Here is a 26221-nt window from a genome sequence, read left to right on the forward strand (position 1 = left end):
ACTTGGGAAAAGATTTGAGGCAACCATTTTCAATCTAATCAAGTTATCTACACACAGACCTTTCCCCTTGGCTTGCTTCTAGTAACTCCATTGCTATAAATCTACATCATTTCAAGGTTTTTTTTTTTAAAAAAAACAATAATTACTCTTTCTAAAAAAATCAATCTGTTATCAAAGTAATGAGAAACATGTCTTGGGGCCTCTTCCTGTGTAATATAACTAAGTCATAATGCCACTGATTGATTGATTTCTTTATACTTGTGGAGAAAGACCCTGTATCTTTCAATACCGTAATTTTTCCATCTTCTTGCATCATAAAAATGATGCACTTTTTCCCTTTAAAGTATCTCTCTTGTTTTCTTCTTCTTTCCAAATACAATGTCAAAATTATTTATTAGCAATGTCTTCTACAATATGTTCATATTTCATGCCCCAAATAATTAAGATTTCCAATCAATTTAGGTAGCCAAAGAACTTTTCAATAATGTACTTCCGTAACACAATGGCCCCTAACCTTTTGAGCTCCAGGGACTGGTTCCATGGAGAGAGGCTTTCCATGGATTGGAGAGGTGTGGTTTCTCATGCACGGATGAGACTTTGCTTGTTTGCGCTGCTTGCTTTCTGGAGCACTGCAAACTGTTGCCAGTCTGTGGCCCAGGGTTTGGGGACCTCTACCATAACAGGTACCGTGTTTCCCCAAAAATACGACAGGGTCTTATATTTTTTTGACCCACGAAATATGGCCTTGGGCTTATTAGAGGGGGAGGGCTTATTGTTTTGGGGTTGCCAGGCGGCTGCTCCCTTGTGACCAGGCTCCCGAAGAGCTGGGCACAGCCTCAGGGGTGAAGCAGCCATGAGGTGACCATGCTCACAAGCAGCCACCTGGCAAACCCCCTCTCCAGCCAGGCAGAGCACCATTCACTGACCTAGAGAGTATCCCTAAGGTACCAAGCCATGTGTCGCTCTGCCTGCCCTCCCAGCTCCCGTGGCTTGGCACATTCGGGATACCCCCTAGGTCAGTGCATGGAGCTCTGCCCGGCTGCAGAGGGGGGGATTGCGCGAGCAAAGCCAAAGTCAAAGTTTTCCGGCGGGCCTGCCCATAGCCATAGAGCACGCTCCTAGAGCGGCCACTGCTGGAGGAATTGGAAGTCAAATTCCGGAGTTTGGAAGCCGGAAAAGAAGCTCAGAGCTCTGCAGCGGGTGCAAGGACAGCTGGCCCAGGGCATGGTGAGGCTGGGAGGCATGCGAGCTGGGGACAGAGCAGGCGCTCATGCAACCCCCCTCTCCAGCAGGGCAGAGCTCCATGCACGCTCTATGGTTGTACACTCTGCAGGCAGCTAGCCCACACCCATAGAGCATGTGCCCAGAGCGGCATGTGCCCAGAGCAGCAAATAAACCATTTATTTTAACCTGGAGGACTTCTACCAAGTATTGTTTTGTTTTAAAAAGACCATTTTTCCTATCCCCAACAAGGAACAGGGCTGATTTAACTTGTCTTATTCATTTACTTATTAAATTTATATATTATCCCTCTCATCAATAAATTAACTCTGAGAGCCTTTACGTACTGTATATGACAAAAAGCCATTTCTAATTTATGGGGATGAGGATTTTGCATTTAAGTCTACAATCAGTCCAAGGTTGACAACAGGTTACATTTATAACACACAGTTTTATAAGGAATGCAAAAGATAACTTCGATCATTTTTTAAAAAAAAAACTCACCAAATTCACGGAAATTGGGGTGATGAAATGAATTTAGTGTGATGAGGATGAGTTGTTTGTATTAAAACTCTTTGACTATATAACTGCTTTAAAAAAGGAAGAATACATTTAGGCAAACAAGCTTGTTTGAGCTATTCCACGTAGAAGAGAAAAAATGGATTTCAAAGCTTAAAGCATTTCATTTTACACAACAGAGCAATTCTAACTGCTGAGATTAATTTTCAAAACTTTCTAGGATTAAATTGACAGCATGCAGAGAAGATGTTTCCCTTCTTCAGTCTTTTTATTCTCTCCCCAGGCATATACATTTAGTTTCAATTTGTGAGGAAATTATCTATGTATGTGCTAATGCAGTGATGGCTAACCTTTTTGTCGTGACGTGCTGACAGCACCCGCCCGCACCCATAATGCAATGCATGTGCTACCCACCCCCCATGCCTTGTTTTGGGCCTAGCAGGCCTTTCTGCAGCCTCCTGCAACCAAAATGGGCCGGGGGGGATGCCACACCCCTGCCAACATTTTGGGCCTAGCAGACCTCCCTGCAGCCTCCTTGAACCAAAAACGGGCTGGAGGGACACACTGCACCCCATGCTCCCCCTTTCCCCTGTGCATGCACGTACAACACCCCCCGTGCATGTATGCATAACCCCCTCCCCCCATGCATGCACGTGCATCTCCCACAAGCCCCCTGCCCCCTGCGCATGTGTGGCAGAGACCCAAAAATCAGGTGGCCGGTGGGAGATGCATGCGTATGAACAGTGGAGCTGAGCTGGGCAACGGCTTGCGTGCCCGCAGAGAGGGCTCTGTATGCCACCTGTGGCACGTATGTCATAGGTTCGCCATCACGGTTCTAATGTATTTGAATTGTCAAATTCTGAGAATTTCTGTCAGAAAAAAGGGCTTTAGTTTCAATGGATCCAAGATTTCCAACCTGTCCCATTTCAAGGCTGAATCATGGAAATTACATGGATGGTAGGTCCATAACAGCTGAATTTTCTTCAGATTTAATTGAGTCCTGCACTGTATTTAGGGAATATTAAACTGTATCCATTAACATACATCACTGTTATATTAATATATATAGAAACACACACACACACGCACACACACACACACATATATATATTCATATATATATATTCTTCAATTCACAATACAATTCCTATTAGGCTCGAAATTCTCAGTTTGGATAACTTAGAACTACACCGCTTGCAGTCAGACCTAAGTATTCCATATAAAATTATATGTATTAATGTTTTACCTGTAAATGACTTTTTCTGTTTTAATTGCAATATGCATGTGAACAACCACTTTAAACTCAATGTAAATCATTCTAAAATTGACTGTAAAATTTCTGTAATAGAGTTGTCAAAGTCCGGAATGCCCTACCTGATTCAGTTGTCTCAGCTACAAATTTTCAGTTACAGTCACAAATGGAGAGTGTAGGTAGATAGGTAGATAAAGGGATAGAGAGAGAAACAGAGAGGGAAATATAGTAGGTAGGTAGGGAAAGAGATAGAGTAGGTAGATAAGTAGATGTTTCCAGGTGTATTTATCCATGTGCTGGAGAAGGAAATCGCTGACAATCTGCAGCACCTAAGACTTTGTTTCTGCTGGCACAGCACTTGATCAATGTAATTCTCATCAATCAGTTAAAGAGCTTTCCAAAAGGAAAAAAAAAAGTTTTTCCACTCTGCAAACCTCCCCAAAATGGCCCGTTTTTCACGAAAACAGGCCTGGTTTTTTTAAGGCATGAATAGCCTGGGGGGGGGGGGGGGCTTGCAGAATGCTCCTGGGGGGGGTCAAAAACGAGCAAAGAATGGCTCATTTTTCGCAAAATGAGTTTTTCTGTCAAAAAAAATGCATGCATAGCCTTATGGAGGCTTACAGAGTGCTGCTGGGGGCTGGGGGACAAAAAACGGACCATTTTTTACTCATTTCTGCCCTCCCCAGCCCCCAGGAGCTCTCTGAAAGCCTCCATAAAGCTATGCATGGCCATTTTGGTGAAGGGGTGGGGCTTCGGGAGGCAAAAACTGCTGTATTTGGTATATAAGATGCACACAGATTTTCAGCCTCTTTTTTAAGGAAAAAAGGTGGGTCTTACATTCCGAAAAATACAGTAAATAAAATAAATAAATACATTCCCTTGCATATTAGGACATGTGAATATTTGAGTTCCCTCTTAACAAAAAGCATGGATGAATATTTGTTCTTCCCTTCTAATCAAAAACGATTAACTCTTGCTTCTAAGAAACTCCAGATACTTGCACTCGGATGCTACATATACATATTTACATTATTAGTTTTACTTCAAGGAAGTAACCTTGCTTTATATAGTCTCATGAACATAGAGAGCAACAAGCTGTATGCCTTTACTCATCATAGGGCTAGCCAAATATTTTGAAATATATTCCTGGCTTGTATGAAATCTCTTAATTAATTATCAATGTGCATTTTATTTAACACCAAATGGCATATTGACAAGTTAAAGAAGTGTATTAAAGTTCACAACAACATCTTCATTCAGCAACAAATCTGTATTTTAAATCAAAGCTTTAAATCATCCTGATTTACAGAATTTACCAAGTCCAGCTGATATCTATGGACAAATGTCCATTTGACTACATTTGTCCTTGGCTTAAGCTGTTGATTACAGCCAAATTCTCCACTCTGTTTTGGCTTTACTGCTTGCCAAAGCCACCATAACACTGAAAGTCAGGTCAAGTTAAAACTCCCTGATGTGTGTATGGGTGGGTGGGTGTATGTATATGTCCATTTCCACAATTACTTTATTTTAATTTATATCCCAGTTAACCAATTTAAAGAGTACATTAAAAATCCTGGAGACTTGACTTCCCTGGAGAATCACTTCAGCAGGCAGGTGGGGGTGTTGGCATGTAATGTTCTTTGCGGTACTTTGCAATTAGTTCAGCTGAATTAAATATTAACACAGAATAAAGCATACGATGTGCAGTGTCAATTTTTTTAAAAAAAGTTAAGCCTCAATGTGACAACTATCAATAATTCCCCCTACCTCAATTATTTTACAAACATCCTTTTGGGGAAGTATCTTTGACTACATTAGGGAGCTACAATATTTTTGAAGGCCTAAAGAGTATATCTGCTGGGTTCTGTACAACGCCTCTTGTGAGCTTACCATGTTAATTGGCGACATGCATGCTATTGTATGTTATGGTTCTAGCAGAATTAAAATGTCAGGAGAAGATTCCAATCTGCATGCTTTAACACAGTATGTCTCATCCTTTGCAACTTTTAAGATTTGTGGACTTCACTCTCAGAATTCCCAGTCAGCATGGCTGGCTGTGGAATTCTGGGAGTTGAAGTCCAAACATCTTAAACTTGCCAGAGTTGAGAAAAATGGCACTAACATGTAAGAAGCTTGTCATCAGTCAACTGAGGCTCAGCATTGTGTTAAAATCTGCCAACCTATGCTTTAAGTTTACAGAACCAGGTTATAATAACATGGCTTCTGCTGACATGGAAAAACAAATATCCTGATGATTTCCATGAAAAATGATCCAGTCCAAATACTAACATTTGAGGAAATACATTTGGAATGTGCCAGCAGAATTCCACTAATTCCTCATTATTAGAAATTTGGATTCCTGAGGTCAAGAGCCTATAAATGCTTAATGGTATTCTAGAGAGACACTGTTTTGAAAAAGAATTTTTAATGGGATTTATATGCTGAATTTTCTTTGCTCATTACACATAAATGAAGAACATTAGATCAGTAAGGCTTGTTTTGGATTAACATAATTAAGAGAACATAGTATTACATAGTTAAATAACATACCATAAGAATTTCACAAATATGCCTACACAGATAACAAACATTCGTGCTGAATAATTAAGTTAGTTCTCCATTAGTTCTGTTAAGTCTACTACAGGAATGGGCAATTAATTTTTCCAAGGGACCTCATGAAAAACCGGGATGGTTGTAGAGGGCTGTTGCTGCCACCTCCTGGCCCCCCACCCCCTGGCCCTGCCACCCCACTACCCTGCACCCATTTCCCCATCCAATGCTGTTGATGCTGCGGGAAAGACAAAGGGCTGGATGTGACCCATGGGTTGCAAAATGCCCAGGTCTGGTCAACTGGCTTCTCTTTAATTTCCATGTTTGCAAAGATTGCAGAAAGACCAATTAACAGAGAGAGAATAAAAGTGGATATGTATCTATTCCAGAATTTGTATCTGTTCCAGAAAGAAGTAAAATTGCTATACTTTCATTCCGTCTCCAGACTTACCTGAAACATGGTTGGAAGCTTTTGATCAGAATGATCCCCTAATATGCAGCATTGTATGATCATCTGACTGATGGCTGTTCAGATGTGTACAGGAAAACGTAGCTGAAAAATTGCATAAGAGGTTCTATACTAAACAGGGGCGGGGAATCCTTTTAAAAAGACCCTATTCCTGTTTTTTTTTTCTTTATTTGCTTTGAGAAAATTATTCATTGACCACACACTGTTAGTTACCTGGTCTCTTTCACGTTCTGGTACAAATCCTTTTGGCTTTCTGAAACAAGGTAGAAAAAAATGTGCCTTTTCCTGTTGTGTATATCATCTCATAAATCCAGAATCCAGGATTCAGTCCAGCTTTATTCTCCACAATGAATATTTCCTCACAGAAAAAAAAACTACCAAGTATATTTTGAGTTTCGGTAGCTTATAACCTAGGCCAGGGCTGTCAAACTCGCGGCCTGTGGGCCGGATGTCTCACGCGCTGACCGCACCTACGCTCAGTTTAGCAAAGGGGAAAAGTCGCGATACATCACGTGACAACGCCGTGACACCATGAATTTGACACCCCTGACCTAGGCTTTCATTGTGTAATGACGTCTATAGATTAACAAAGAACAACAGAAAGAAAAATCAGAGATCACATGACCTAATTTGTATGTAGTTCACCTAAGGGGGGGGGGAAATAAATATATCCATGAGGTTAACAAAATCATGCAGGAGCAAGGGAACAGTTTACTAGAAGAATATTATATGGAATATTGATGCACTCAGAGGATCCAAAGACCACAAGAACAGCCAAAGGCCCATTTAGGCCAGCATTCTGTTTCCATTGTGATCACTTAAATGTATTTGCAGACCTTATAAGCAATAACATGCCCTGGTAGTTCTGCTATTAGAAGCAATGTATAGCTATGTCTCATCCCTGTGGATGATCTCACCCTTCATTAATTCATTGTATTTTAAAACTGTCCAAGTTTTGATCTTCATCTTTATCTGTACAGCTTTCCTGGAAGTGTTTTGAGAGGAGGGAAGGAAGAAATCTCACATCCATTTTCCTCTCTTATTACAGGAGCCCTCGGCTCTTTTGGGCTAGTGGAAACATTTATAAAGTTTGGAACATGTTATATATCGTTTGGTAGAAAAATTAGTGATGAGCTTAGTCAGTAACAAAATGAGAACAAAGCACTGATCAGAATGCTGTCTCCCATGTACCCTAGCCTGCCATCCCATTTCAGGATGCTTGGTACCTGTTTTTCATTTTTATGGAGAATGGACACAGTTCTGAGGACTGGAGTGCCATTATCCTTTGGTTTCAGAAGGGAGTTTGTTTATTTATTTAGCAAATTTGTTTGCCTCTCATTTCACTGCAAGGCAACTCTGGGCGGTTTACAATATTAAAAGCAATTAAGAACCAGATAGATAAATACTATATTTTCCCCAAAATAAGACTGGGTTTATATTATTTTTTGCTCCAAAAGACACATTAGGGCTTATTTTCCGGTTAGGTCTTATTTAGGTGAAATACGCTAGAGAGATGATAGATAGATAGATAGATAGATAGATAGATAGATAGATAGATAGATAGATAGATAGATAGGCAGGCAGGCAGGCAGGCAGGCAGGCAGGCAGGCAGGCAGGCAGGCAGGCAGGCAGGCAGGCAGGCAGGCAGGCAGGCAGGCAGGCAGGCAGGCAGGCAGGCAGGCAGGCAGGCAGGCAGGCAGGCAGGCAGGCAGGCAGGCAGATGAATGGATGATGGGTATACACATACATACAAATATTTTTTTTCCTTTTTATGACCCCCTAGTCCAGTGGTTCTCAACCTGTGGGTCGGGACCCTTTTGGGGGGTCGAATGACCCTTTCACAGGGGTTGCCTAAGATCATCAGAAAACACATAATAATGCAATTGCTGATATAGGGAATTTTTTCTGTTTGATACAAAATAGATTGAAATTACTGAAAGATATAAGGTAAAATAAGCTGTCAAAATCTAGCTAAGCAATAATCATTTTGTTTATTAATACGTAAAAGTTATGAGAATAGGGGGGAGCACCATTTCCTACATGATGTAGCTGTCAAAATTTGCAACCATATCCATTACCCTTTTCCTTAAAATTTTGTAAAACTAATAAAAAAAATTTATTAAAAAAAAAGAAAACACATATTTTCAAAAAAATACAGAAAACATAAAATAATTTTATGGTTGGGGGGTCACCACAATATGAGGAACTGTATTAAAGGGTTGCGGCATTAGGAAGGTTGAGACCCACTGCTCTAGTCCCTTTTATTGGGGTGGAGTCAGGGCAACTCACTGGATCTGAGTGTTTACTGGCCAGATACCCTTCCCGATGCCTATGCAGAGTTCTCAGCAGATATATTCTCTTTGTAACCTGATAGAGAAACATCTGCCATTGACTAGAATTAAACTTTCAAACCTTCCGAGTGGGAGGAGAGTGTCTTCACCTCTAGGCCACTGCTTTGCTGCATACATATATAGAGAGATTATAACTAAAAGATGGGAAGGAAGGGACCAGAATGTATGGGGAGAGGTGGGATCTGTTATTGCTTCATCAACCATTTCCAGAATGACACTCCCCCATTGGGGGGGCCAAGCCAAAATTTTGCTAGTCTTTCATTTTAATTACATTTTTAAAAAATGCAAAGTATCAGATGATGAGGAAACCAGGCAGGCACCATGGGTCGCCGTGGACACTATTGCAATCCTTGCTAGTCATACTGAATAGACACAGTGTATCGTATTAACCCCCCCTCCCCTTTACCTTTTTTCCTAGTTGTAAGCCCCCAAGTAATTTTTCTCACAGGGCAACTATTCCATCCGCTTATTAAATCTGGTTGTTGTTTTCTGGCCCTGAAGATTTCAACAATATTCTCTGCAGACTGACGAAAGCTGTACACATTATTTTTAGTTGTGCCAGAGATGGGTATAAAGGCATTGCAATATTGGCAGTTTTATTTTCAATTCCTTTCTTAATGATCCTCAGCAGTGAACTTGCCTTTTTCATGGCCGCTGCACAATAAAGAGCTGCTTTCACTTGGAAACCCATCACCCTCCTAAAATCTCTTTCCAGGTCCATTTCTATTAACTCAGCCTCAGAATCCAGCAAGGTATATATGACATTAGATTCGCTTTGTCCCAACGTGCATGAGTTAAATTTTGCTTATACTGGAATGGTGTCGATCTTTTTAACACCCATGCCTCCAGTTTTTGGAGCTTTTTCTTTAGACCAGCGATGGAGAACCTTTTTTGGCTCGTGTGCCATAAGTGGGCGAAGCGCAGGGGGGTCGTGTGCACAAGTGCTGCACCCATAATGCAATGCGCGACGCCCCAATGCGCATTCGTGCACTACAGGCATGACCCCCCCATTTTTACATGCTTTTTTCGTCCTCCCCAGGCTCCAGAGGCCTTATAGGAGCCTGAGGAGGGCGACAACAGCCTCCCCCGCCCCCCCCAGACGCCCTCCGGAGGTATCAGGGAAGCATCCGGACGGTCCCTGACACCTTCGGAGCGCTCAAAACGACCCTCCGAGCAAACCGGAAGTCACTTCCGGTTTGCTCGGAGGATTGTTTTGAGCACTCGGAAGGCTTCAGGGGCTGTCCAGAGGCTTCCCTGACTTCCGGTTTTCTCGGAGGGTCGTTTTGAGCACACCGAAGGCATCTGGGAAGCTCATGAAGCCTCCAGAGGGCCTCCAGGGAGGGGGGCGGGGAGGCTCTTTTCGCCCTCCCCAAGCTCCTATAAAGCCTCTAGAGCCTGGGGAGGACAAAAAATGGTTTTAAAAAAGGGTGACGTCAGCTGGACAGCACGCGCATGTGCGCTGGCCAGCTGACAGGGCAGCGCCTTGCATGCCCTGACAAATGGCTCCACATGGCACCTGCGGCACGTGTGCCATAGGTTCGCCATCACTGCTTTAGACTATTTAGCCCAAGTAATTTGCTGTTTTGTTAGCAACCCAGGCCATCTGTGTACATCCCCCAAACCAGTTAAAAATAATTGGTCCCAGTGCTTGAAGGACCCTACTGTTTACTTCCCATTACTACAAGAACTGAATATTTATTTCTACTGCTGGCTTTCTCTTCTTTAATCAGCAGTCAATTCAGAAAGGTCTTGTCCATTTATTTCATGGCTGCTATGGTTTGCTCACAAGTCTTTAATGAGTGACTTTGTCAAAAGGATTTTTTGGAAATCTAAGCAATCAATGTCTATCAGATCACCTTTATAAGCGTTGACACCTCAGAGAACTCAGGACATGTATTAAGGCAAGTCTTCATATTGCTGATATAGCATCACCACATCTTGTCTCTCAGTGAGTGGGTAGATAAATTCACTACTTATATTGCTATTTTCTTGGATCCATCATGAAACAGTTCTATAATTTCTAGCATTCCGCTTTTTGGGGGGAATCATAAGAACCAATTTTTAGAAGATGCCACATATTTTTCTTCGCTGAATTCCTAGTATTGGTACTTTGAAAAGTTCCAAAACATTTGGAAGCCACTTGAATATCATAAAACTTTTAACATTTTTCTATTTTAGGGGTAGTTCTCTTTGACAGCTCAGAGATTTGTGTTGTACTTTTTTCACAGTTTTCTTCCTGTACACATGCGTTATGGTGCTTACCATTCCAATTACTTTAGCAAAATTCATGCTTTACACAATCCCCTGAAAATACATGTATTTAGTTCTTTTTCCCCCCAATTATATAACCATGCATATCACATAAGCAACTCTAGGAACACACAGTTAAAAATATATGTACAATCACACCAAATGAAAATTAAAAAATAAGGACATACAACAAGAATAAAACAAAAAAATTTAACCATCAACAATAGCTAACAGTATCTCATGGGTTCATTCAACCTCCTGATCCTCATGCCTGAGAGAACATCTAGCCCTTAGGGCCATGATGGCGAAACTATGGCACATGTGTCCAAAGTAGCATGCGGAGCCATGAGGCCAGGCACACGTGGCCTCACCTGTTCCTCTTCCGGGTTTCTAGCGTGCATGCACACATGAAAATCAGCTGGCCTTTGTGTATGTGGCAGTTCTGGAAATCAGAAGAGTTAGTCTTCCATTCTCTGGCGTGAGCATGCATGCTGGCCAGCTGATCATCATGTACGCATGTGTGGCAGTAACCAGAAGTCTTGCTGGCCGGCGCACATGTGCACACCAGAAACCCGAAGTTCATTTTCCTAGTCGCGGCTCCTCTTCCCGGTCACAGTCCACACAAGCGTGCATACACATGTGGTGCGCGCACATGTGAACAAAGTGCCCCATTTTGGCACTTGTTGCTGCATGCACATGCGCTCCCTTTTCAGCACTCGGTGCCAAAAAGGTTCGCCATCACTGCCTTAGGTGCTTTCTGAAAAGCCAGCAGGATGAGGACAATCTAAACTGGGGGGAGAGGTGCTCCAGAAGGCAAGTGTAGTGATAGCAAAAGCAGGTTTCCTAGATCCTGCCAGCTGACACTCTTTCATTTATGGTCCTCCTGTCAGGGCTGATGTGGTAGACAAGCAATCAGAGAAAGACACTCCCTCATGATCCCATGCCATGTAGAGCTTTATATGGGACAACCAGCATCCTGATTGCATCTTGCCAAGCAATGGTGTAATGTGGGCAAACCTAGCCATACCTATAATTGTTTGTGCTACCCTAATATGGGCCAGCTGCAGCTTCCAGATATTCTTCAAAGACAGCCCCATGTAGAGCAAATTGCAATACTCCAAATGGGAACCAACCAAAGCATGAGCAACCACACATAGTGCTTCCTGATTCAGGAAGGGGTGTACAATAAATGTGGTACAAAAGCTCTCCTGGGCACTATTACTCTTTGAGCAGCTTCTGTGAGCTCGAGAACAACTATAATTCTTAGAAAGTGAAATGAAAAAAAAAAAAGAATTTACAATTTGATTGGTATTTTCCTAAATTTCTTTTCCTTGGGTGACTTTCAGACCCTGTGGCTCTGAACTGTGTATGCAGAGCAAGATTAATGTTACAAAATGGCAAATCACAGCACTGGAGGAGCGGTTACTCTTCTCAATATCCATCTTATGCAAAAGTCAAAATGATGAGATGAGGTATCACAGCATCAAAATCCCTTTTCCTCCATGCCAAATGATGGCAGATGCTCTGACTGAAATTCATTTTCAGAATATTAGGATAGAAAAGCTTGCTGGGACAATTGAGATGAGACAGCTGAATCAAAGCAAGAAGTGTTGATTCATACAGCAACTCCATGTAAGCAGTGAATACAAAAAAAGTAAGCAACAGAAGGCAAAACTGCATGTCTTACTCAGCAGCCCACAAATTCCAGAGAAAACAAACTTTTGTTGTCCTATAGAGTTGTAAGGTTCACATGAGAGAAACAGAATCCAATGAGCCAAGATAGTGGGCCAATAAATCAATTCTACCAAAACATGAAGCCCAAAAAAATTTGTGGATCAAAGACAACAAGAAGAATACTGTATACAAGAGAAGTCAAGTTAAAACACTGGTCATGCTCCATGCAAATGCTGATATATTTTGCAAACAGTTTAAAGTCTCAGACTGCAATGTGGTCAAGGAAGGCAAAATGATTATTGTCTTCAGCGGGGGTGTCAAATTCAAGGCCCATGGGGTGCTTAAATTGTGCCCGCAGGGCTGACCTAAAAATAGCAAAGGACTGGCCTACAGCACCCTACCAGCCAAAACGGAGCATGTGAAAGGGCCCATTTTGACCAGCAGAGTGCTGTAGGAGGAATCATCCCATCTCCCCACCACCAGCTGGCCCACAGAGGAGAACTACAATGGTGATCCAGCCCTCAAAGAAATCCAGTTTGACACCCCTAGTCTTCAGCAACTAACTCATTTTCTAATAGAGTCCTTTGAAGTTTCTAACCACTAGCTCCACCCAAGCTCAGCTGGTGCTTTTCATGATTCTGACTCTTGGAAAGAGAGAGAATACTCTGTTCCAGGATGCTGACTAGCCCTGCAATATGGAATTTGAAATTGCAGAGACCAAAAATATCAAGCAGAATAGTTCAGCTTCATGTTCCACTGAGAAACAAGAAGTTAACCAGGTTCTTCATTGTCATCCCCTAACATCTCCCCATCCCTTGAAGAAGTAGTAAGAATAGATATAACATTTTAGACAAGTTTTAAAATATGCTCCCTCTGTGTGTTTACAAAAAAATATTTAATTTATTTAGTTTAAAAATAAACTACCCTGTTTCCCCCAAAATAAGACCTCCCCGGATAATAAGCCCAGTTGGGCTTTTGAGCGCATGCACTAAAATAAGCCCTCCCCGAAAATAAGCCCTCTCTGAAAATATTGCAACAGAGCAGCAGCCATGAGGTGACCATGCTGGCTGCCTCTTGCACCTCAAAAATAATAAGACCGCCCTGAAAATAAGGCCAAACACTTATTTCGGGGGGTCAAAAGAAAATAAGACCCTGTCTTATTTTCAGGGAAACAAATGAATCTCAATAACATCATAAAACCAATTCAAACAATAAATGAAAGGAATTTGGTACACCACCTGGAAATAAATATAACCTTTAAATCTATCATGGTGAGGGATATCATAATATAACAATTACACTCTGCAGTGAAGGAACTATCTTATCAATTAGAATAGAATTGAATAGAATTCTTTATTGGCCAAGTGTGATTAGACACACAAGGAATTTGTCTTTGGTGCATATGCTCTCAGTTATCAAAGCTTTCCAAAACGACAAGGTCTTAAGAGGTTAAAAGCTTCCAAGGATTGGTGCTGATCAAGTCAGCAGTGGAAATCCTGCTCTCTGATTCTAAAAATAATGCTAATCAGTTGATAGTATAAAGTAACACAATATTAATGTATGTATACTTTTATGTAACTTTCCCATTCTGTGTAAGTGAAAGTGAAGTACAAAAAAATCCCAGCATCATTTTGCCAAAAGGTTTGGTGGCATATCTAAAAAAAACATTAATCAGCAAATATTCCAAAGGTAGAATTGCTCAGGTTAAGAACCACAGGGCAGCAATCATAGCTTTTGACAGTAAATCATTTCCTTTGAAGGCACTTTCTTATATACATAAAAGCTCTCTTAAACATGCAGAGGAGAACAAAATGATTTTTCCAGCAGCATAGACAAAGAGGCTCCCAACCTTGATTGAATAGTGGGCACAATTGGAATTTTCAAGAAACACTGTGGGTATTCTTGAAGTATGGCAACTTGGTAGGGGGTGCCCAGCCTCAAAATGGCTCTGAGAAATATAAGCTCTTCCAGTATACTAATGTGCCAAAATGCTTTCATCCGTGGTGGCACAGTAGTTACAATGCAGTAGTGCACGCTACTGCTGCTGGCTGCCATCTGCCAGCAGTTTGAGTCCCACAGGCTCAAGGTTGACTCAGTCTTCCATCCTTCCAGGGTTGTTAAACTAAGGACCCAGATTGCTGGGGGGAGGGGGTATGCTGACCACTTAGAGAGGGTTGTAAAGCACTATGAAGCGGTATATAAGTCTAAGTGCTACTGCTATTAATATCCCCTTTACCATTTGCATCTTATTCTCTATATTCCCTGACGTAACTTTGTTTCGCATTTTTATTGTTGTTTGGGGTTTGGGGGCTCATAGTATTTTTGAGTATTTTGTTGACAAGGAAGCCACTCTTACAGGACCTCCAGGCTAATGGGGATCAGTATAGCTGCCTCTCCTAAGCAGCTGAAAAGAGATCATTGGAGAGAAAAGTTGCCTATCTTCTCATTATTTTCAGTAAAACAAAAAGACCCAGGAAATTATTTTCTTGGCAATATACATAATTATTTCTCTGTGGCAGGAATAGTTTCCTTATTATATTCAAGATGACCTACAAGCTTTAAAAAATCACACACCTATGAGTCTGTTCCATTGCCTAAAGCAGCAGGTGAAAAAAAAGTAAATAACATTCAGAAAAAAATCTTTGAATGCAGCACTTTTCCTCATACAACGTATCTTCAAATTATCCCCTATAATATAAAGTTTAACAAAAATGCTTTAAAGTAAAAGGGAAGATTATCAGTTTTTAGAAGATGGCAAGTTTTTTTTTTTATCCCACATTTAGCATTCAGTATTCCCGAGTTAAAGCAAAGATGGGCAATGTGTTATGCAGTGGGTTTGTGATGACATGCCTGCTGACACATAAATACCAACAAGTCGTATACCAGACACATATTTTCTTGTGTACCACACACTTCTCTTTAGAAGCAACTAAATTACAGTTAAGAGGTTCACTGGCATCTCCCGTTGTATCAATAATAGCAAAGGCTTCTTTACATGTTACATGTTTTAATCAACTTTCCCATACAATATTTCTATTCAACAGCTGTTTTACAAGTGGTCACTATTAATAAGATAATTATCATATCTTTATCTTCTGCATTTCATTTTCTTTTGATTAGACTTTAAAATTCTTCTCCTATTATCCACACACACACAAAACATACACAAACACATGCTTGAAACACTGAACAAAATTTCATCTGAATAAGAGGATTGTGATCAACAAAAAAATTACATTTAAGGAGCTGCAAAACTCTTGCTCCTTTCTTCACTCAATTTACAGCAATAGAATATTTTCCTACTCAACATTTCCCTGAAAACCCACCACCATTGGATAGGGGAAGATAGTAATCTAGTCTGCTTTGTTTACATGAAAGCAAAAATCAGATTAACTTCTCTCGCTCAAGTCATGGTAATCTTCTTAACTCTTATCCATTATTTTTCCCAGGCAAGTCATGCGTGAATTGTTTTTCAAATGATCAGATCAATTCTATTAACTGATCTGAACCTTTGATGATGTTGTAAAATAAGTTATGACACTTACTATATGGCCTTCTTTATCTAGTATAATCCTCCTCCCACAATGGAGTTCACAAATTCATTTTATGAAGAGATACATACATAGGAGATACATAAGACCGCTAGTATTTTTAAAATACTAAAACTTGCTCAAGATTCTCAAGGAGTTCTCATATAACCGTTATATTCAGTATGTTTGCTTTCTGCTCTAAATTGTGTGGGAGTGAGTTAGTGGGGAACGGGATTATATCTCAAACTCTAAATGAATGGCATTTATTTTTAAAAAAGCATATTTGGGTCAAATATAAGCTTCTCATAAAGAGGCAAATAGGCCAAACTTTGATGATGTGTGGAAATCTCAAACCTGACTATGAGACTAGTAACAAATAATGAACCTTGGATATGTTTTTGTGGCCAAGGGATGGCAGGTTAAGTTATCCAGATGATCTTGAGATTGAAAAAGGAGGGCCAAAATCAGTCTCAATGTCACATAGACATTAAGAAGCCCAACTCTTAATTCAAGTACCAATCCTTGTGTTTTAGCTGCAAAGACATAAAATGGCAGGAGCATTAAGTAATGAAGGAAGGAGCTGTTGTGAATTTCTGCTATTATTTTTGTGTGGTATGGACTGGTGAGCCATCATGAGTCAAGAAGGATGAATTTGCAGTTGGAGACCCAGCAGGAGCAAATAGGAACCAAGACAGAGAGATCAACTGAGAAAACTGGCAGGTGGAAATAATTGCAGGTTTTGGAGATCAGAACAGATTATCAGTGAAATATGGTTTAAGAGTGGTGCTGAAATCCAAGGAGCTAAAAAAAAAATGTGCATTTCCTTCTTCTCATTCTAATCCCTAGGACAGAACTGACCCTAAAATTGAAAGCACAGAAAGAAGCTGCATGATTGAGGGAATGAAACAGTTAATCTCCCTCTGAAATTGTCGGTATAGGGCTGTGTGTGTATAGTTTGTTAAACTAAGGTCACTGAATATATTAAATATCATTGTAAATGCAAAACTGTATGTACTTGTAAGTAAAATTCCTGTTCTTTTACCCCAACTTCTGACAAGGAATTAAGCATTCAGAGTATGGCAAAGCAGTCTATTGCACATTTTTCCAGTGAGGGAAATTGAACTATGGAAAAGAAAAGAAAATAAGTTTTGTAAATCTCCTACCATGTATGGAACAAACATTAAAGTTTGTATTTAAATAGAAGCTCTCAAACATTATCGTTGGGGTCAATATGTTGACTCTGTAAACCGCTTAGAGAGGCTTGAAAGCATTACAAAGCGGTACATAAGTCTAGGTGCTATTATAATTCCAAAAACACTTGCAATGCTAGGCCAACTCATACAACTGTGAAGGAAATCAAGCAACAACTGCATATTATGTAGAGTCTTCCAAAGTGCACATATTCCAGCATAGAATTAGAGGAAACCTGTTAAGTAGAGACAGGGACTGAAGGCATCCATCATCCATAATGGTTATATACTCTTATTTTCCCACATAATTCCAGCTGCCAAAGCAGCAGCATTTATACTCCCAGTTAGTCTCTTAAGGAAGTGGATAATGTTCTTGGATCACTTGGATTACAACCTGACCCCCCCCTCCCTCCCTCTCTCTCTCTCTCTCTCTCTCTCTCTCTCTCTCTCTCTCTCTCTCTCTCTCTCAAAAGGGTTTCCAAATATACTATCCCAGAATGGGTTTTTTTAAGGCCTGCAGGACACATCTGCCACTCTAACTGTCCCTGTCTGGCCAATGGCAGAAGCAAAAGGACAGTAGAGGTCTTTTTGGAGGGTAGCAGCGATGGCGGTAGGGAGCAGAGGCAGCAGGGAAGGTGGCAGCCTACCAAAACTGACCCAGTGTTCATGTCCAGCCTTGCCCTATCCTGTCAATATTTTCTGAAATTAACCTCCTTCTGCAACAGATGAGCGATAGGGAGCTATCTGAGGAGTTGACCAATTCCAACAAATACAGAAAATACCCAAACCATGGAATACATTCAAAGTCTTATGTACAATGTAATAATTTTGTGGGGTCCCTATTTACATGCAGTCGCCAAGTTTTCTGACAAAACCAGGTTTAAAAAGATTTCAAGAAGGTCAATGGGTTTGGGGCCTATATCTCCTTGATGGTGGTGGTGGTGGTGGTGGCAAAGGAGAGACTGTAAGCCTGAGTTAACAGAAGGAAAATAAAACACTTCAAACTTTTGACTAATCAGAATAGTTTAAGTACAGAAAAACAAGAACCAGCTCCGCCTCACATCGATCAAGTATATTTCCAATATTTGTCCTTTCATTAGGATCACTCCTTTCTATCTCCTTGTTTATACTTTTCTGAGAATCCGCAGAAGATTTAAAAACAATTTTATAGAAATAAGAGCTCCACAGATTTCAATGTTAGTTGAATATAGGAAATGACAGCCAAAAGCAGGGGTAGATTCTTTTTTCTCTCCAACTTAAGAAACACGATTTGAAAATCAATAAAGTTTAAAAACCACAAGGTTTTCTATACCTTGTAACTACTGTATGATGCTTCATCTAAAGTGAGAGATATAGAATCAATCCAATTATTGAGTTATGTTCTTATTTTTGTTACAGTGCACAGCTGCATGTATCTAAATTTCTGAAATAGCTGAACATAAAAGCCAACACTACATGTTATGATGTACATCAGAATAAAATAGCAACAATTCACATAATGATTGAATAATGAATATAGCAATTACCTGGAACAAAGCTTCCCTGGACCACCTCCTTATAAGCCCACCAGCCTTCATGGATTTTTGGTGAATTCTGCTGAGCTAAAGAAAGAAAAACAGACCAGTAAAAAATAGAGCAACAATATTTTCTATTTTCATGATACAACAGCTTTTAATCTTTCATATAACATTGTCTACAACACCCCGCAAAATAGGTCACAAAGTTTTGTATACGGTGGCTTCTAGAAGAGTTGATGGAGGCCATGCTCTAATTCTTAAATTGGATAGCAAGTCTTGCTTGTATCAATGAGGCTTATGTACAAAGAGAATCTCAAAAGTAGTCTTCAAGGACCTATTTTCCTTTGATTTAACAGCTCTCAATAGACTACTGAAAGCTATTACCAAAGCGAAACAAGATACAAATTCATGATGTATTGACAAAAGCAAATGCTAAACTTCCCAACACTAACATGCAGAGAAACCAAGAGTGGGAGATAATTAATTAATCAATAGAAATGGTACCCCAAATTTTGGTTTTTAATCAATAAATAATGAGAATGTACAATAAAACATTAGATGTTCATTTTGAAGAACATAAACTTCTGAATCTAAATCAAGCATTTAGCAAAATTGGATAGATTTATATTCTGACTTTATCTTTTTTTTAAAACTGCAATTTTGTAATAGAAGAAATGTTCTATTTCTCAAATCAATATTATTGACTTGTATATGATTCAAAATTTCACCACCCCCCCCAAAGAAAAACCCTGAGATTATTGCAACCAATATATTTTATATATATATATATATATATATATATATATATATATATATATATATATATATATATATATATATATATATATATATATATATATATATATATATATATATATATATATATATATATATATATATATATATATATATATATATATATATATATATATATATATATATATATATATATATATATATATATATATATATATATATATATATATATATATATATATATATATATATATATATATATATATAATCTATGAATGTTCCTGGGTCCTTAATGTCTCCAAGCTTGGATTTCCTGCAGCAGACATGTTATTACCAGATGAAGTAACATCATTAGTGCTCTATCTCCAAAGTCAGAAAAGAACAATAACCTAGCAATTCAACTCACAGCTATGTGTATTTATCACTATAATTCTTATGCTTTGTTAACACGGAACTTTGGGTCGGTTTAAGAAATGGAAAAAAACCAAAATAAATAAACAAAATAAATACTGCACTGGCTCTTGACTGGCTCACTGCTGTTCAGCTATAAATGCTGATATCATGAGCAGAGTGTGGCAAAATAATCATAGTGGAACGAATGTTTCCATTTTGTTATTGTAATGTTAATGAATGTTTTTTCATGCAATTAAATACCATTAGTCTTCTCCTATAGCCAGTACAGGTAGTCTTTGATTTACAACCATTCAAAGTTATACTGGCACTGAAAAAAGTGACTTACAACCAGTCCTCACACTTATGACAGTTGCAGCATCCTCACAGTCATATGATCAAATCCAGGTGCTTGGCAATTGACATGTATTTATGACAGTTGCAACATCCTGGGATCATGTGATTGCCATTTGCGACCTTCCCAACTGGCTTCCAACAAGCAAAGTCAATGGGGGAAGCTGGATTGCTTAACAATTGTATTAACAACCGCTTAACAATCATGGCAACAAAAAATAATAATTGGAAATGACACACTTAGCAACCAGCCTGCTTAGAAACAGGTTCCAACTGTGGTTGTAAGTCAAGGGCTAAATGTAATGTCATGTAATCCATCACATGGGCCAAGGTTTTCCGTCTTCTTTCTTAAACCTTCCTGAAAATACATATACATAGAAGCAAAGTATAAAGTAAGTAAAACTTTTACTCTGCAATAAATGTAACTTTTGATAGGGAACATTTAAAGCATATAAAACGTTTTACCTTTCTCTTTTATATAACACAAAGGTCATTTAGTGAACAAAATACCTGCTTGCGAGGTGTGTTTTTTTTGCTGAACAAGAGAAGTAATATTATCGAGTTTTGTGCTAAATGATGCATGACATTGAACTCTATTAGAAAAAAGGTAATGCTGTCAGTGCCATTATACTTATAAAATCCTTATGAGGTCAACAGGCACCAAGTTGACTGTAGAAAGAAAAACCCAAACAGACAGTAAATAGGCAGAAAAACGTTACCTATTGAATCCTAAATCACACTATCCTGGCAATATGAGATACACATGAATTTACCAAAAAGTGTACTTGTATCCTGTAGTAAAGTCAGATGGGTTGGGGCCAGTGGTGGGTTCCTACCAGTTCGGACTAGTTCGGCCGAACTGGTAGTGGTTTGGCAGCCTGGATCGCTGGAACCAGCAGAGACCCAGGCCTTCCACGCCCCCAAACCCGTTCTCTGGGTGGCGCCATAGGCAGCACCATCTTGTTTTTTGCTTCTGCGCATGTGCAGAGCAATTTATAATGCACTGCGCATGTACACACAGCACACATGCATGTGAAGGGCACGCCCACAAGCGAACCGGCAGTAGTGACTGCTGGAACCCACCCCTGGTTAGGGCATATGCTCTGAATTAGTGTGGCAGTGATCTGAAAGCCACTTAAATATGATGGAGGAAGAATACAAAGTAGTGCCAGACTATGGCAGGAGAACTGGAGTGCAGGGTATCTGCGTGTGGTATTGAAAAGCAAATGAGAAAGCAGATCCCAGGGTACATCATTGTCTTTAAGAAAACTGCACATGAAAAGCATGACTGATACAAATTTGCACTGCACCATGTTTTAGAATGAATTCTCATACACCAAGCAGGATTTGACAACATTTCATTTTTCAGACAGACAATGAAGGGGTTGGGGTACCATGGGAGATAAAGGGTCTCTTCCACCATACACACACTCTTGCCATATGAATAGTGTTTGCAAATTGTGCAAAGAAGGTACCCTAATCCACAAAGTTGGATTAGCAACTGACATCTCAAAAACAAAGGGCTGTGAAATTAAAATGAAGCTGCCATACAAAATGTGTCTTGTTCGGCATCCAATGTGGCCCACACAGCACAGCAGGGCTGTGCTCTTTAATCTCTTGCCCATCTGACAACATGGCACAATGCCTGCCTGCATTCCAAGGAAGTCTGACCTTACAATTGGGCTGCTGATGCCAATTGCCAAGAAGGGCTTTAAAAATAGACAGCTCAAATTGTACTGCCTATATCATAATTCCCTTTCATGCCAGCAAAAAATGCAGCTACGACCAAATTGTACACAGGCATCACATTTGAATAAGCAAAGCAAGCACGTCCTACTGCATTATACAAATAGCAATTCAACTATAACTGCTTGGAGAAATATATCCGTCCCACAGGGTTGCATCAAACTGATGACTCCATTGTAGAATGAAGTCTTTAATGAGCTCTGCCACACACTTTAACGATTTCCCCACTTTGTCCTCACCATCCACGAACCGCAAACACATTTAGCATCCAGCTGAGCTCACAGAGAAAAGCTTTAGCCAGACTCTGCTCAACCCCGGTTAAACACTAGCTGAACCTATCAACTAACCAGCATGATTTCTCTGCCCCCAATTCATCAGTCACTGAATTTGCCTCTCCTTTTTCCAAAACTTGCAAAACTTCAGGAAGAAAAAACAAACAAACAAAACCTCAATACATTCAATCCATGTTGGTGCTATTCTGGTAATGTGGCACAGTGTACCACGAATTCCCCAAAGCCTGCAAGGCTACATTTGAGGGCTATCTCAGGTAACAGTCTGTCCAGGAAGAAATGAAGGGCAACAAATCTGAACAGCATGCAAGTTTCACCTATAGCAGGAGATAAAAATGGAAGAACATTGATTTTCCATGTGAGTTGAGGAAACAAGCAATAAGATTCTGCATAAGATTACTACTGATTTATAATCGACATGATGGCATACCACAGCAGAATAAAGTAAAATCATTTTGGAATAGGACTTAATAACGGCATGCAGATGGTTTGTTTACATTTTTATTCTACCTATCTCTCTTTATAAGCCACTCTGGGTGGCTTATAAACATTATTTTGTAAGGTTATAAATTTCAGCTCTAATGGCTGGAATTCTCAAGCTATACGACAGTGATGAGTTTACAGAGAAGCAGAAGACATCCTAATGCAACATCCTGAGAGTTTTTGCAAGTCTTTTGCAATGGTATGTTTGTGAAAAGGTGCAGTGGAACCTTGGGCACTAACACTTCTGACCATGACCAAATCGGGTGCCAACCAAAAAATCTGCTAAATGTTTCACTCTGTTCATGAACACATCCTTGGGTGGCAATTTTCCCTGCTGCAGCGATTTCCCTGTTAGATCAGGGCAATGAGAGGACAGACTCCAGACTGAAGGCAACAACAGTTCTTTATTTACAGACAAGTATGTACAATCCAGCAACTGTGAGGTCTGGCAGCTCTCCTTTTATAGGGAGCTGTCAGACCTCTCAACCAATCAGATTCAACCTAGGCTCCCGCCTAAATGGAGGACTGGAGTGGAAACCACAGCAGCTTGTGTGGATATCTAACACCCCTCCCCTCTTGGTTGGAGCATTCCAATTAGTGACGTAGTCTTTTAGGTAGGCGGGTCTTTGCCTAACTCTGGCAGACCTGCGCAGTTCATTCTGAACCGGTTCTTGGAGCAGGTCGGAGGGACCTTTGTGCTCCTCAGCTCCTCTCGGTGGAAGCTGCTGGAACTTACCCCAGGCCGCGGCTGGAGTCCTTTGAGTTTGTTCACTCAGGGCTCGCTGTGGGCTTGCAACAAACTCAGGTAAATTTGCCGGTTTGTTCGGGATTGAGAAGTCTGTGGAAGGAGTGACTGGTTGCTCCTTTTGGGTAGGGCCTTGGCAGGTTGGCATCAGAGTTTCGTCTGGTGCTCTAAGATTGGAGTGGGTTAGGCGACCGTGGAGTTGGTCAATGTGCCTTCTCCAATTTCTACCATCCTCTAGCTCTAAGAGATAAGAGCGAGGCCCGGTGATGCCTATCACCGTGGCAGGAATCCACAGAGTCCCCTCTGCATAGTTGTGGGCGTATACTGAATCCCCTATGCTAAAGTTCCGAATCTTGCTGGTGGAGTCTGGGGGCGATGTGGCAGAGTAGTTTGGGTGTAGCCGGTCTAGGTGAGACCTTAGCCGGCGACCCATGAGAAGCTCGGCGGGGGCTTCTCCCGGTGGTGGCGCTAGGAGTAATATGTTGTATTAGTAAATAGTGATCAACCCGTGTTTGCCAATCACCCGGGCCCATCCTGGTGAGGGCCTCTTTTGCTGAGCGCACCATTCGTTCCGCCTGTCCATTCGAGGCCGGATGGAATGGCGCGACTAGGGCATGCCGAATTCCCTGGCTAGCTAGATAGGTCTCGAATTGCATGGCCGTAAATTGGGGCCCGTTGTCAGAGACCAAGACATCAGGCAGGCCGTGCGTGGAGAAAAGTCTCCGTAGCACCTTGATGACCGCCTCTGCCGTGGTAGAGGTCATCAGGGCTACCTCTAACCATTTTGAGTATGCGTCCACAATTATTAGGAATGTTTGGCCATGAACGGGGCCTGCAAAATCTATGTGCACCCTAGACCAGGGTGCCTGAGGGCGCTCCCACTCCTTAGCGGGCCCCTCTGGGGGAGTTGGTCTGGATTTCTGACAAGGAGTGCAAGTGACCACCCACTCTTCGATTTCCCTGTCCATGTTAGGCCACCAGACGTAGCTCCGGCACACTTTTGCGATGTGCCCCTTCTTATCGCAACGCTGGCAGGTTGCATCCTGGAATCTGCAGGTAGACCAGGGATGGTTCCCTCCGGAGCTTGCGCAAGGCGGCAAACGGGAGTCGAATTTTCGTGCCGGCTTCGTGCGGCTGCTGTGCATGCGGTAGCTGTCATCGCACTCGCTGTCATCTGTCTCCTGGTCTGTGGCCGCGTGGTGGACGCGCGCCTGTTTAGTGACGGTCTGGGGCGCGTTGTGCTGGCGCTGTAGCGTTTCCGTGGACCTGTCGGCTGACTCCGATGCCCTGGCCTCATCGAGTGTGATCTGCAGCGTTAAATTTGATTTCGCCAGCAGACGTTTCTACAGAGAAATGTCCCGCACTCCGCAGATCAGACGGTCCAGGATCTGGTCATCTAGGTTTCAGAAGTCACAATATGTGGCAGCCTTCCGTAGGGCTGCGACGTATTGATTGATGGATTCCGTTTGCCTCAAGGAAGCATTCGAACCTCAGCATGTAGGATGTAGGATTCCCAATGTTTGGCCACTGGGTCGTACGGAGTTCGCGGAGCATGCATGGCCATTTTGTCTTGCGGTTTGAATTTGCCGCTTTAAAATGGCTGCCCGAAGCCGCGCCGATGCTCCGGGCTGGATTACTTGCTGGATTGTCTGGTTGTTCGTTCTTCGTCCTATCTGCCTCTCGATCCCACCCTCGTCGCTAGTGTTAGATCAGGGCAATGAGAGGACAGACTCCAGACTGAAGGCAACAACAGCTCTTTATTTACAGACAAGTATGTACAATCCAGCAACTGTGAGGTCTGGCAGCTCTCCTTTTATAGGGAGCTGTCAGACCTCTCAACCAATCAGATTCAACCTAGGCTCCCGCCTAAATGGAGGACCGGAGTGGAAACCACTGTAGCTTGTGTGGATATCTAACATTCCCCTTCCGCCCCTTTTTGTGTGTGCACACATACGCAGTCAGTCTTGCTTCCGGTCATGATCAAATCTGGTGCCGACCAAAGTCCTGTAACAGATTACGGTCGTGACCGGAGGTTCCACTGTACTGATTTTATCGTTGATATGCCTGAATCTGCATATTTTTTCACCAATACATATCAATCAGTTTCAGCTACTCCATTCCTAATATTCTCCATTTCCAGCATTATCATTGTGAAAAATGGAAAGAAACGTGCCTTATTCTAATTCCAGTACAGGTAGTCCTCGATTTACAACAGTTCATTTAGTCACTGTTTAAAATTACAGTGGCACTGAAAATAGTGACTTATAACCATTTTGCACAGTTATGACATTTGCAGCATCCTCATGATCATGTGATCAAAATTCTGATACCTGACAGCTTTATTTATGTTCAGATTTATGACCATTGCTGTGTCCCAAGGTCATGTGATCACCTTTTGCAACCTTCTGACAAGCAAAGTCAAGAGAAAGCCAGATTCACTTAACAACCAGATTACTAACCTATCAATTGCAGTGTTTTATTTAACATCTGAAGCAAGAATGGTTGTAAAATGGGGCAAAACTAACTTTTAAAAATGTCTCACTTAACAACAGAAATTTTGGGCTCAATTGTAGTCATAAGTCAAGGACTATCTGTGTTTGTGTTCCAGAAAATTCTTACCATTATATTTATAACAATGTCTTTTAAAGAAATTAACAGTACATAATTTATTACAAATTGCAAAATTGGTTGTCTGTAGAAAAAGTTCCATTGATGAAAATACAACAAGGAAACTGTTAATATCTAGATTCTAGACTATACATATTGTGCAGCATTTCACTGCCCATTATACTGTATATTAAGAAATCACACAGGTAAACAGAGACAACCTTGTAAATGCTGCAGATGAAATATTGTTTCTAGTGTGATACCTTAATCAGGAGAGAGAGAGAGAGAGAGAGAGAGAGAGAGAGAGAGAGAGAGAGAGAGAGAGAG

At 41.0% G+C, this 26221-nt stretch overlaps 1 protein-coding gene across 2 annotated transcripts in view; it reads right to left on the reverse strand.

Annotated features, from left to right (window-relative positions):
• Positions 1–26221, reverse strand: part of CA10 (carbonic anhydrase 10) — a 431566-nt gene that overhangs the window by 309338 nt on the left and 96007 nt on the right. Inside the window, exon 3 of one of the 2 annotated variants that reach the window (XM_081939543.1) lies at positions 18533–18602. In XM_081939543.1, coding sequence (XP_081795669.1) covers positions 18533–18602 — 70 coding nt within the window. Of the gene's footprint in view, positions 1–18532; positions 18608–26221 lie in introns of both variants that reach the window. The other variant, XM_081939544.1, reaches the window with a different exon arrangement.

Source organism: Natrix helvetica (genome assembly GCF_964273705.1).
Source record: "Natrix helvetica genome assembly, chromosome: 1".
NCBI classification, from domain to species: domain Eukaryota; kingdom Metazoa; phylum Chordata; class Lepidosauria; order Squamata; family Natricidae; genus Natrix; species Natrix helvetica.